This window comes from Elephas maximus, chromosome 8 (genome assembly GCF_024166365.1).
Source record: "Elephas maximus indicus isolate mEleMax1 chromosome 8, mEleMax1 primary haplotype, whole genome shotgun sequence".
Taxonomy (NCBI): Eukaryota; Metazoa; Chordata; class Mammalia; order Proboscidea; family Elephantidae; genus Elephas; species Elephas maximus.
The window spans coordinates 107,067,100-107,080,904 of record NC_064826.1 but is presented as its reverse complement, the minus strand read 5'-3'; the positions used below and the strand labels follow the sequence as shown (position 1 = coordinate 107,080,904).

Genomic DNA, 13,805 nt, shown 5'->3' with positions numbered 1-13,805 from the left:
AATCCGCTGTCCAGCATCCGTGTCCCCTGCTCTTCTTTTGCACATGTAGATCTAGGCTGGCCCTTCAAATTCCCTTTTTACCTCAGTATTTCAAAATGCATCCTGGCTGTCTTGTAGTTACTAACCAAAAATAAATATGTTAAATTAAATTAAAATCAAATCTCCGAGAAGAACCAGGAAATGAGTTTCCCAGGAGGCCCTGCTGAGGCTTATCCTTATATGTATTACTTCCTGTGGCTTCTCTGTTTAGATTCTGCCAGTTCCTAAGTAATATTATGGCTCTTATCTTCAATGACTGGTTAAAATATAACTCTTAACGGGGCACTGGGATGGATTTCAAACTGCCTCAAGATATAGAGTGGGATAGAGACCAATGAAGTTGAGTTATGTCTAAGTTCAAACGTGTCTAATCTTTTTGGCCCAAAATTCTCCCTGTGTCAGGGAGAATGCGTAAGCCGCTCTTTCCACCCCTTTCCCAAGGCTGCTTTGAAGACTGACGTCCTGAGAAAACTTCACCATCTATTAAAGTTGCTCTGGCCCTTTAAGAACTTGGACTGGGGTTGGGGGGAAGTGGTTTGGGACAGAGCTCAATTAGATGTTTTAGATTCACACAATGAAAAGCACTTACTCAGTGGCACAGGGCCAAGATGCTGGAATTTTTTTTTTTTTTTTTTTTTTGGCATCCCTAGCAGCCTTCAACCCAGCAGGCAAGTTTCTCCTGGAGGCCCCGGCAGGGGAATTAATAGATGTGACCAACGTGGTGGTCCTGAGGGTGCAGAGGATTTGAGTCTCCAGGTTATCTCACAAGGGCAATGGGGCGGGTTTCAGGGTTACAGACACCAAAATATGCCTCTATGTTGATGTGTTTGAAATGCCTGGCACAGAGTTGATGCTCAAAGAGTAAGCTGCTATTACTCATTCTTTCACTCGTTCATTCATTCATTTGACAAACTTATAAAAATGTCTCCTGTGTACCAGGTTCTGTGTTAGGCACTCAGGCATTTTAAAAGGCACATGAGAGTTAGTGATGGTCGTTAAATGAAGCTGGAAATGCCCTCGAAGTCCCCATCGTGGGTGTAACGATATTTAAAAAAAAAAAACACATTTTAAATAAGGGATGGCGGGAGGTGGCTCCTGCGTGGAGGGACCTGGGTGTGAGTCCTCACTTCACGTGCATGCAACAGCTACGCAGTGCCAAGTGCAGAGGACCCCAGGAAATGTGTGATGAAGGACAGAATGAGAGAAAGCTAGGGAACAAGAGAGAAACAAAGAGAGAGCACGCATGAATGAATGAGCTGCTGCATCTTGGAATGCAGATGTTAGGTTTAGCAAGAAACCAAGCATAACTGACCCTTTTTAAATGGGTAAGTGGTCGCCATATTTAATAAAGGCGGCCTTCCTCTTTTGTAAGACAGGGGTGCCAGAGCACAGGACACAGTCAGTGTTCCGTGAATCAAAGGGGAGATGAAAGGAGCTATCTTCTTTTTTTTTTTTAATTGTACTTTAGATGAAGGTTTACAGAGCAAACTAGTTTCTCATTAAACAGTACACATATTGTTTTATGACATTGGTTAACAACCCCACTACACATCGGCACTGTCCCTTCTCAACCTTGGGTTCCCTATTGCCAGCTTTCATGTTCCCTCCTGCTTTCTAGTTCCTGTCCCAGGGCTGGTGCGCCCCTTTAGTCTTGTTCCATGGGCCTGTCAGTCTTTGGCTGAAGGGTGAACCTCTGGAATGACTTCATTACTGAGCTGAAAGGGTATCTGGGGGCCATACTCTCAGGGTTTATCCAGTCTCTGTCAGGCCAGCAAGTCTGGTCTTTCCTTTTGACTTAGAATTTTGTTGTACATTTTTCTCCAGCTCTGTCAGGGACCCTCTGTTGTGATCGCTTTCAAAGCAGTCAGATGGTAGCCGGGCACCATCTAGTTGTGCTGGACTCAGTCTGATAGAGGCCGTGGTAGATGTGGTCCATTAGTCCTTTGGACTAATCTTTCCCTTATGTCTTTAGTTTTCTTCATTCTTCCTTGCTCCGAAGGGGTGAGACCAGTGGAGTATCCTAGATGGCCACTCACAGGCTTTTAAGACCCCAGACGCTACTCACCAAAGTAGAATGTAGGACATTTTCTTTATAAACTATGTTTGCCAATTGAGCTAGATGTTCCCCGAGACCATGGTCCCCATAGGAAAGGAGCAATCTTTGAAGGGCGATCACAAGTCGAGGTGATGGGATAAGTGTGTCCTCTGCAGCTTTTTCTCAGTTTTTGCTCCTTCCCTCCCCCTCTCCACCCACCACCATCCCCAAATAGTTAATTCCCAGTTGGGCAGTGCTGTTCCAGAGAACAACCTGCTAGTTTTCTCTTGCATAGACATGAGCCCCGTTAACGTTGGCACATGGGAACTGAAGGAGAACATTTCAATCAGACAGCGTCAGGAACTTTCTAGATAACACAGAGGAGAAGGGCTTGGCCATGTGTACATGAGACATGGGAAACAACCATTTTTTCCCCAAGAAGAGAAAAATGGTAAAGGTCTCAGAAATAGCACTCAAAGAACTCCTGATAGCATCTTTATGAGTTCCTGCTGTCATAGGATGACTAGTTTTGCTCTAGAAAGAAAAATTGGTAAAATTCAAGCCAGGAGCTCTGGTGGTACAGTGGTTAAGTGTTCAGCTGCTAACCAAAGTCAGCAGTTCAAATCTACCAGCCGCTCCTTGGAAACCCTATGGGGCAGTTCTACTCTGTCCTTAAGGGTTGCTGTGAGTCTGAATCAACTCGACAGCAATAAGTTTGTTTTTTTATACCAAGCCAACAAATAATTTTCACTTAGTATCTTTACAAAAAAAGAGAAAAGCTTATCAGAATATTTGGGAATGCGTCCTTAACTACAGGTAATCCCTTTAGTTGCACTATAGTGGTGATCCTTCCCCAACCCCAGAAACGCTGGTGAGTAAGCAGAGTTGGTGAAGCCCATTCATTTCTGTTCGGTGCCCTTGAGCCAGCCTTTCTGTGTTGCATCCCCTGTGTGCAGATCCTACGAGTCTCAGCCGCAAAGACAGTTGGAAATGTGACCCACTGGACTCCCTGGAAGGAGCCCTGGTGGCGCCGTGGTTAAAGCGATTGCCTGCTAACTGAAAGGTCAGCAGTTCGAAACCACCAGCCACTCAGTAGGAGAAAGATGTGACACCCTGTTTCCATAGAGATTTACAGCTTTGAAAACCCTAGGGGGCATTTCTGCTCTGTCCTGTAGGGTCACTATGAATTGGAATCAACTCGTTGGCAGTGGGTTTGGAGTCCCTGGGTGGCACAAATGGTTAATGCGCTCAGCTACTAACCAGACACGCATTGTTGGGTTTTTTCCTTTTTCTTTTTTTTTTTTGGTCGTGGCCAGACACCTGGAGAGGTATTGTGTGAAGCAGCCAGGGAACGACGTTCAGGTAGCATGTGAGTAAGCAGAAGAGAATGCGATACTAACAACGTTAGGTTTCTGCAGGACATGATCCCTTCCCAGCCTCTCCCGCCTGCCCACTCCCTTCCTGCCCGCCGGGCCCTGCACAGAGAAACTGGGGGCTGCCAAGCTCATGTCAGCAGGCTGGCACTTGGTAGTAAAGTCCAAGGGAGCTTGGCTCAGCCAGGCAGGTCTGGAGCAAATGAGAGACGAAGCCAGAAGTGGCCGTGTCTGCCAGCAGGAGGATGGTGTACATGACGAGGGCACAGAGAGAGGGCTGTGGGTGGGGACTGTGTTTCAGGGGTGATGTTTCTGGAAATTCACTGTGCCGGGTGCTGTGCTATTCCTGCAGAGATTCAGATTCCGGCAGAATTGTGGAGGCAGCCAGGGAGGTGGTAGGGAATGGCACCTGGTAAAAGCATGTTCCGTATCCACGTGGTTCTGTAATAAAAATGGCAGAAGGTAAAACTGAACAAAAATCTTCGTTGCCAGCAAATTGCATAAGATAATCCAGGAAAGCATGATGAGAGCATGATTTAAAAACCCTGAGGATCATTGCTTTGCTGCGGCCCTGGTGAGGCTGGGAGCATTCTCTCCTCTAAGCCCACGAGAGGGAAGAAGCAGGCAAGGGCACAGGTGGCAAGTCCCAGGGCAAGCATCAGACCCGGCCTCGGAAGGCTGCGCTCCTGCCCGGTCGCTGCCCTCTCCTACTTGGCACTTCTGTGTTTTTAACTTGTGTAACTGAACAGAGCAAAGTTAATGAGTCCTCTACTCGTTACAGCTTCCTTTGTTTACCTTATCCATTCGTGCAACAGGCTGTCACTAACATTTACCATGTGCAAGTTACTGTGTTTGTTAAGTGAAGGGCAGGTGTATGGGGACTCAGCTGTAGTCCCTGCCGTGGAGGAACTCAGAATCCAACATGAACAGGGATATTAAATTCCAGCACATGAGCACCACTGTCCCACAGTGTAGCCCCTTGACCCTTGTCAGCAGGCAGCTTTCCTCACTGCAGAGCTGGTCAGCAGGCTGGGTTCTCTGTGCCCTCACTGTCTGCCCCGTGTTTCAGGGCATGAACTACCTGGAAGACCGCCGCCTGGTGCACCGCGACCTGGCTGCGAGAAATGTCCTGGTGAAGACTCCGCAGCACGTCAAGATCACAGATTTCGGGCTGGCCAAACTGCTTGGTGCTGAAGAGAAGGAGTACCACGCTGAAGGAGGCAAAGTAAGGAGCTGACTTGTTGGTCAGGGACAGACAAGTCAGGTCAGAGCCCAGCTCCCTAACTGTGGGCCACACTTTTGGCACACTTTCTAATGGATGTAGGGGGCATGCTTAGAACATTCCAGATGAGACCACAGCAGCTGCCATGGCTGTCTGGGTTGAGTCAGGGTCTTCCAGCAGCAGAAGCAGAGCTGCTTTGGAGGCAGGATTTTCTAGAAGAGGGAGTGAAGATGTTTTCCACCCAGCCAGGGGCCAGAGACAGTAAAGATTAGTTCAGTTCCATCTCTAGGTGCTATTTAGCAAAGGTTAGTTTTTAACCTTCCATCCAGGAAATAAGCTCCCTTCAAAAGAGCTGCTGGGAAATGTCATAGCTAATTTGGTGGCTCACTGCTGTTGAGGACATTTCAGAAACAGGAACACTCCCTGTGTTGTTTGCAGGCTCCATGGGTCTCGGTGACTCATGTCTGGAACTGGCAGCATTTGGATCAGCTCCCTTCCCGCCGTCTGGCTCGGGGGCTCTCCAGGGGTGAGGAGAGGGGTGCATGTCTCCCTTCAGGCCCTCCAGGGTGCTCTCCTACCTCCTCTGGTGGAATCAGCTGTGTGTGTCTTAGGTTTCACACTGGCCTGCATGGCTGAGGCAGCTGTCAACTCTGTGACTGTAGGCCAAGCAAACACACACAAATACTGGGCCATGAGACCACAGACAGGACCAGGGCTCCAGGCCACCAGCAGGTGCACTTGGCTCAGCCAGGACAGCCCATGGCCTCAGTTGTCCTCAGCTGTCGCGTTCATGAAACCCACCCTGGGGCTAACAGAGCAATCCCGGTGGTCCGGCTCAATTTAAAACCTGCTCCTCCAGTGGAAAGGGGAGCCCAGTTCGGGGGAACTGGCCCGGTGCCCCCAGTTTGTCACTTGGAATTAGTCCCCGTGTGATTTAATGTTCTTCTACAGAGAGGAGCTAATAGTTGTCTTAACGCTTTCTCTCTCGCCACCCCAAGGTTCCTATTAAATGGATGGCTCTGGAATCAATTTTACACCGAATTTATACCCACCAAAGTGATGTCTGGAGCTACGGTGAGTCAAAATCCCGACACTGATGAATTTGTACTGAGGCTGAACCGAGTCTGTTGTTCATTACAGTACACCCTCTGTCATCCCAGGATTTTCTTCAAGACAATGACTAATAACAGTGTAATCATTTTGTCTACCTATTATGCTAAGAAAAAATGGCAAAGGAAATTGAGTCTAATTACCGTGGTAAATGTGACTTTAGAAAATCAATGGTCTTGTCTGAATGAGGGAGGCGAGGGATGGAGAACGTGAACTAGGACATGCCCCTACCTTCGAAATCAAACAAAATTTGACCTCTCATCGCAAAGTTGAAGTGAATCAAAGGGAGGTGACAAACGAGGTTTCATGGAGAAGTGTTTTCAGCAGATAAATGAGGTTTTTATGAACGACTAACTAATGGCCCTTGTTCCATTCAGTGAATGGTAGTCTTTGTATATTAGAGATAACGGCTTGACAAAAACTCATTTTGAGGATGTGTCTAAGGAAAAAGGAAATCGTTATTGCTTCCAGCTCTAATAAGGACCATCTCATGCTGATCTGATTCTCCATTTCATCCGTCATGTCTCACAGGGAAACCCTGGTGGCATAGTGGTTAAGTTCTACGGCTGCTAACCAAAGGGTCGGCAGTTCATATCCGCGAGGCGCTCCTTGGAAACTGTATGGGGCAGTTCTACCCTGTCCTATAGGGTCACTATGAGTCGGAATTGACTCGACAGCACTGGGTTTGGCTTTTTCGGTTTTTGTCTCACAGTAGCAGCCACAAACCCACACTCTGTCCTCACAAGGGAACTCGCTCTTCTTTAAACCCGCCTTGTATGCCCTCACCTTAAAAAAAAAGTATTAATAAACTTTTATTGACAGCTGTGCTAATATCAAGCTTGGTTCTCAAAGTTCAACCAGCAATCTGCTGAAAGATTGGAAAATACCTTATCTATTACAATTTAGGAAACCCTGGTGGTATAGTGGTTAAGCGCTACAGGTGCTAACCAAAAGGTCAGCAGTTCAAATCCACCAGGCACTCCTTGGAAACCCTATGGGGCAGTTCTACTCTGTCCTATAGCGTTGCTATGAGTCAGCATTGACTCAACGGCAGTGGGTGATTACAGTTTATGAATTATCAGCCAACCTTAGACTTTCCAAGCAATGAGAGCTAAGGGGAGGGTCACCCTTCACCCCACCTCCATATAAATGTGTACCATATTTAAAAACAATAACAGTTGCCATGGAGTCAGCTCTAACCCGTGGTGACCCCTTGTGTGTCAGAGTAGAAACTGTGCTCCATTGGATTTTCAGTGGCTCCTTTTTCAGAAGTAGATAGCCAGGCCTTTCTTCCAAGGCTCCTCTGGGTAGACTCAAATCTCCAACCTTTTGGTTACAGCCAAGCACATTAATCGTTTGTGCCATCCAGGGACTCCAGTGTGGATTTAGGGAGAGCAGGAATTTGCCAGAAATTTCCAGGAGAAGTTTGGTCATTATCACAAAAACAAAGTCATTCAGGAACCCTTTTTTTTTTTTTATAGCCCTATAGGGTCACTTTGAGTTGGAATTGACTCAATGGCAATTTTTTTTAATTATTATTATTATTAATTTTCTAACATTCCAAATAATTGAGTTTTTGTCTGTCTCTTGTTCTACAACATAAGCTCTACAAAGGCAGAGGTATGTCTGTGAGTGAATAAGTGATTTTTTTTTTTATATGTACCTGTGAACTGCTTGCAATTAATGGACTAAATGAGGAAATAAAGCTACGCTGATGCCTGGTTATTTTCAATTTCAACGTAGGTTCACTCCCCAGGAGGGATGGGGGAGATGCGTCTTTTTCCTACCTTTGTATCTGCTCTCCATTATTTCTGTTGTCCCTCAACAGTCCCAGCCACCCCCTCCCTCAGGGACACCACAACAGGGTCTCCTCTCATCTCTTCTGCAGGCAGCAGGCCAACCGTATCTTATAACTATATCAGACTTTTACTCCTCTGTTTAACATCCTTGTTTGGTTTTCCAGTATGTTCCACATAAAATCTAAACTCCTCATATGGCCGATAAGCTCCTGAAAGGCCTGGCTCCGCCCACCTTCCCCAGGCATGGGGGCTCCATTCTCCCCGCTCCCCTGTGCGCCAGCCAATGTGTGCCCAACACACTTTCCCCACGTGATGTACGTTTCTCAAAGAAATGACAGTTCTCTTGAATTCAGTGACTTAGTGCCTCTGAACGTTTGCAACCAACACCAGATAGTTAAGTGTAGCTACAGAGGTCGTGTGTCTTTCATTTCATTGGCTGTTGTGTTTTCAGTTATTATGTAACCTGCTGTTCCTGGTGGTACACTGAAATTGTTAGACCATGAGACAGAACTTTCAGTTTCAAAAGCATATCCTGCTACTCCACTCTCTAGTTCCCAGTCAGCAAAACATTCATTTTAGTAAGTTAGGGACCTAGTGTCGTCCACTTAGGAGTTGAAAACAGAATTGATACCAACCTCCAGTCCTTACCTTACCATCAGGTACACACACATCCCCCCTCATTTGTTCACACACCTAAAAACCCTGCCTTCCCACAGGACTCCATTGTATACTTGTAACCCGTAAAACCAAACCTGTTGCCATCAAGTCAATTCCGACTCATAGCGACCCTATAGGACAAAGTAGAACTGCCCCATAGGGTTTCCAAGGAGTGGCTGGTGGATTCCAACTGCCAACCTTTTGGTTAGCAGCCAAGCACTGCGCCACCAGGGCCCCATGCACTTATAAACACCTTACTAAAACTAAAATTAACTGACTTCATAGATCTAGAAATTAGATTCCCTTTCTTTCACCAAGTGATGTTGAGATTATGTCAGGGAAAAGATAAAAATTTATTTTCTTGTCACTGGAGCATGGCTTTCCCTCCATTTGCAGCCCTGCATTCTGTATATTAATTCAGGTAATTCAGTTCTGGAATGGCCTTTGAAAATCCTAACAGTTTTGTGTTAACATGTGTCTAGGGGCCAAGTCTGAAGACAGTGGGTCATGACCATTTTTTTAATTGTAGATTAGAAATCTCTGCTGGGCTCCTGTGTCTGCTCTCGCCCTTGAATGTTGGGGGCCCAGGGTTCAGTCCCACCACGGTCACCCCTAGTGACATTATGGGCCACCTCTGATATCAAGGTGGGGACAACAGAAACCTAGGGACCGTAAAGCCTATGTATGTATCTAAAGCAGAGAATCCCCAAAAGGGAGGCGCCAAGATGGAAGGCCATCAGAACTTGGGAGCAGTTGGAAAAGACACCTCCTAAAATTACTACTGCTCTGATTTATTTTTAGTTATGATAATTGATTGGTTATAAAGTAAAAACGTAAGGCTTTTATGTGTATCAAAACAAACAAGGTTTTTCGGTTTGTTTGTTTTTTTTTTTTTTTGCTTGTTTTCTTCATTATTATTTAAAAACCTTGCATTTTACAACCTTGCTCAAAATCTCCATCCTTCCACTTCAAGAGATGCAAGTCACTTTAGGCAGAGCTCAAAAACTCTTGCGCCATAATATTGCAGTACTTATTGTTGTTGTGATTGTTGTGTTTATTGTTATTATTAAAGTTTACGTTATTTAGTCACTTTTTATTGGCCAGATGTTGTGCTAAGCATTTCAATTACACTATCTTATTTTGATCCTCACACTGTTGAATGAGACAGATATTGTTATTATCCCATTTTACACAGAGGTAAACTGAGGCTTCAAGCAAGTCAAACAAATTGCCCCAGAACAGAGAAACATAGGTTTCTAAATCTTGAGAACCAGTAATAAAAAATAATGAATTAAAGTTTTTTTTATTATCATGAGCTCATTAAGTGACTACTTTCTTTGATAAAGCGATTGTATTTGATCATCTCCTCAGGTGTCACAGTTTGGGAGTTGATGACCTTTGGATCCAAGCCTTATGATGGAATCCCTGCAAGTGAGATCTCGTCCATCCTGGAGAAAGGAGAGCGCCTTCCGCAGCCACCCGTGTGCACCATCGATGTGTACATGATCATGGTCAAGTGTGAGTACACCGATGTGGCCATCCACCCTGGCTGAGCTGGGCATGGGCACTCAGAATGCCTTCCTGTGCCTGCAAAGGCATCGTTGCTTTTAGTCAAACAACTCTAGGCTCCGAATCCCTGTAGAAATGCATCACATTTTTCAAGGCAGGCACACAGCCTGAAAACATCCATAAATACCCACCTCCAAGCACTCTTCAGAAAGCACTTGCTGACTCATTCGACACTCTGACCTGACATTTGCCCATGTTTGCAAGTACATAAAACCAAAGTGCTACTCCAAAATATTCCATTATCCGAGTCGCTCAATGAAATACCAAGCTGCCCCACATTTTAAAGCCTGTTGCCAGAGAGACTGAATGTTTTTAAAATGTCTAACAATGAGTAACCCCATGAGGCTCATAGAATCAACACTTCTGCTTTGACTTAAACCTTTCAACCAGTTGATTTATGTGAGATCTTCTGCAGTCTGGCTTTTAAACATTTGAATCCAAATAAGAGTGTGTAATTTGAATGATGCTATTAATCCGCCAGAATCACATGGTCAGTAGACTTTAAAGATAAAATTACATGTGTGATAAGTGTTTACACAAGAAGGTAGCATCAGGAATATGATAGGACCCAGTTAATATAAACATTCATGCCTTCTGAACTTTAGACCACAGAGTTAATCTATTTTAACTTCCTTGCTTTGGGTTGAGGAAGCTGGGATCTGAAAATGATACATGATTTGTCTAAGGTCACAGAGCAGTCTGGCCTAAAATAGCTTGACATCCTGCTGATAGAATATAAATGTGAACCCTGAAGAGGCTCAAGGATTTCCAGTTCATAGCCTTTCCTCCAGCTTGTTTAATCTAGACTTACATCATTGTGTGATCAAATACATCAGCAAAAGGGTCTTCCTAAGGCAGGCACCGAACTAGCCACCACTGGTTTGCATGCATGTTCTTACCTTAACAGCTGCTGTCCAGTTGATTCTGACTCATGGCAACCCCATTTGTGTCAGAGTAGAACTGAGATCCAGAGGGTTTTCAATGACTGATTTTTTCAGAAACAGGTTGCCAGGCCTTTCTTCTGAGGAGCCTCTGGGTAGACTCACAATCAGAGCACATTCACCATTTGCGCCACCCAGGCATGCACGATTAGTGAGTGTGTAAGAGAATGAAAGCACCAGGATATGGGGCTCCCAAACTCCAAGCTCCTTAAAGCCTTTATAGTTCCCTGAATTGAATCTACTTTGTAGCTTGAAAGACAGTTGACTGACTGTAAATGAGGGTGAATATGGAGTAAAGACTTTGCCTGATAGCTTAGACACAAGGACTTCCTACAATCAGAGCCGCTCACAGGTAGAGATTGGGGATAGTAACGCACCTGCGTCACCTAAGGTGATGACCCAGACATGCTGACCATAGGAACAGTGGATCATAGAAAAATGAGAGGATGTTTATGTCACTCTGATTCAAACCTGTTATGTCATCATGGTCTATAAACATTAATCAGTGCTAGTTTGCCAAGACTGAAAGGTCTATCACAAAGATTAGGTTTATTTATCATTTATATTTGTCCAAAAGGGTTTCATGTTAAATACCTTAAAGAATACAATCTCTATCCTTTCTTCCAAAGTTCTAATTGCGTTGTTTGTTCCTATTCATTCCCCAGGCTGGATGATAGATGCAGATAGTCGCCCAAAGTTCCGTGAGTTGATCATTGAATTCTCCAAAATGGCCCGTGACCCTCAGCGCTACCTTGTCATTCAGGTATCAGAGCCCAGACTGAGCTTTTATTGGGAGAAGTCCCTCTAGTGAGCACCCAAGGTACTTGCACCCCACCATGAGCCAGTGTGGCCCCACCGTTTCCTGGGTCACATTATTAACTCCCGAATCTCAGACCAAGTCCCAGTTTTAAGACATAGGCCAAGTTGTGAACTCAGTGAAGTTGATTTGTGGTACCCACCCAACTCCAGTTTCACCATCTCCTTCTGAACTGGGTGTACCCAGACAGTCTCCCCACAGGTTCCACCTGTCATCTTCACATTTCAGTTAGCCAAAGCCTTAGTTTGGTATAATGGAAAAGCCAGACTTTGGGATCAAGCAAACCTGAGTTCGCTTCCTCACTGTGTCACCTCGGGCCACCTATTAATCTATCGCCTTCTCTAACATGAGAGTAGTAAAACCAACCTCACAGAGGTGCTTTAAAGTTCCACTCAAATAATACATGTGAAATACAGAGCACAGCACCCAACAACACAATACACACTCAACGAATGGTGCTACCTCTTCCTTTTCTTTTTCCTCATTTAGACATCAAGAAATGTTTAATATTTTAATATCAGGCAGTGGGGGAAAGCAGCTATACTTCAGAGAACCAGGGAGGTCTTATTATAACTAAGTTGGCAAACATACTGGCACCTACTGACAGTAGATCCCTATAACTAAGAACTGGAGTAGCGTCTCTATCGACCTTTCTAACGGTCTCAAAATATCTTCACCAGGGAGATGAACGAATGAATCTGCCCAGCCCTACAGACTCAAATTTTTACCGTGCCCTGATGGACGAAGAGGACATGGAAGATGTCGTGGACGCAGACGAGTACCTCATTCCACAGCAAGGATTCTTCAACAGTCCTTCTACATCTCGAACTCCCCTCCTAAATTCTCTGGTACGAAACTTCTCCTTCTCTCTCAGTCTGGGTTTACTGGTTGGAACAGATTGGGTTTTAGAGAAAAAACATACCCATCTAATGAAACTCCGATGGAGACGAGGAAGTAAATTTTATCCAAACGATAAAGCCAAAATCAAAATGAATTATGTCAATGTATTTTTATTAAGTATTTTTTTTTCTTATTAAGTATTTCATCGCACTGCAACAACTTGATAGTAATCTTTTTAAAAAAAAAAAAAAACCTCTCTTTTTAGGTCAGCCAAGTGGCGCCCTAGTGGCCCAGTGGTTAAGAGCTCTGGCTGCTCACTGAAGGATCAGCAGTTCAAATCTATCAGCCGCTCCTTGGAAACCGTACATGGCAGTTCTACTCTGTCCTTTAAGGTCTCTATGAATCTAAATTCGCAATGGGTTTGGTTTTTTTTTTTTTTAAGGAACAGAACTAAATCTAATTTTTGTAAAGCTAATGATTCAAGACAAAAATTAAGCATCTTTAAATATAGCCATGCGATGAGACCCGCCTCCTGCGTTCAGCAGACGTGGGTGAGAATGTGCGAACATGCCACGAGCAACTTGTCTGTTTCTTTTTTAGAGCGCAACCAGCAACAATTCCACGGTGGCTTGCGTTGATAGAAACGGGGTATGTATGAGCACCAGATAAACCAGACGTAAGCAGTGGTTACCAGGAAACCCTGGTGACGTAGTGGTTAAGAGCTATGGCTGCTAACCAAATTTCGGCAGTTTGAATCCACCAGGCGCTCCTTGGAAACCCTATAAGGCAGTTCTACTCTGTCCTATAGGGTTGCTATGAGTCAGAATTGACTCCACCACAATGGGTTTTATTATACATAGAAAATGCCTGTCTTGACAGAAACAGTCTTAATTTTCCTTCCTGTATGGTTCCTTCCCTTCATGGTTTCCTTGAGCACTACTTTAAAGCAGACAATTAGAAATCATGCAGTGCAGTGGTTCCTGGGCCATCAGCAGCGTCCCCTGGCAGCTGATGGAAATGCACATTCCCAGGCCACCTCGCTGACATTCTGAGCAAGGATCTCTGGGGGTGGGGCCCTGCACTCTGTCTTTGAACCAACCTTCCCGGTGATGCTGATGCGTGGTAAGTTGGGAGGCTTGATCTAGATTTGTACTGTCCAGTACAGAAGCCATCAGCCAAATGTGGCCATTTAAATTTTAATTAAAATTAAATAAAATTTAAAAATTAAGTTCCCCACACATCTCAAGTGTTCACTAATGGCGTGTCAGACATTTCCATCCTCACAGAAGGCTCTATTGGACAGCACTGACCAGGCCTTGCCCCTTACCCTGTGGTCCATGGATCCCTGTGGTCTGTGGACCAGCCGTGGGTATCACCTGGAGTCTCATTAGAAATGCAGAATC

At 44.9% G+C, this 13,805-nt stretch overlaps 1 protein-coding gene across 5 annotated transcripts in view; it reads left to right on the top strand.

The window, feature by feature from the left end:
* Positions 1 to 13,805, top strand: part of EGFR (epidermal growth factor receptor) — a 225,495-nt gene that overhangs the window by 204,032 nt on the left and 7,658 nt on the right. For all 5 annotated transcript variants that reach the window (XM_049893449.1, XM_049893450.1, XM_049893448.1 and 2 more), the window contains exons 21-26: positions 4,517 to 4,672; positions 5,668 to 5,743; positions 9,607 to 9,753; positions 11,411 to 11,508; positions 12,243 to 12,410; positions 13,003 to 13,050. In XM_049893449.1, the coding sequence (XP_049749406.1) occupies positions 4,517 to 4,672; positions 5,668 to 5,743; positions 9,607 to 9,753; positions 11,411 to 11,508; positions 12,243 to 12,410; positions 13,003 to 13,050 (693 nt within the window). The remainder of the gene's footprint in view (positions 1 to 4,516; positions 4,673 to 5,667; positions 5,744 to 9,606; positions 9,754 to 11,410; positions 11,509 to 12,242; positions 12,411 to 13,002; positions 13,051 to 13,805) is intronic.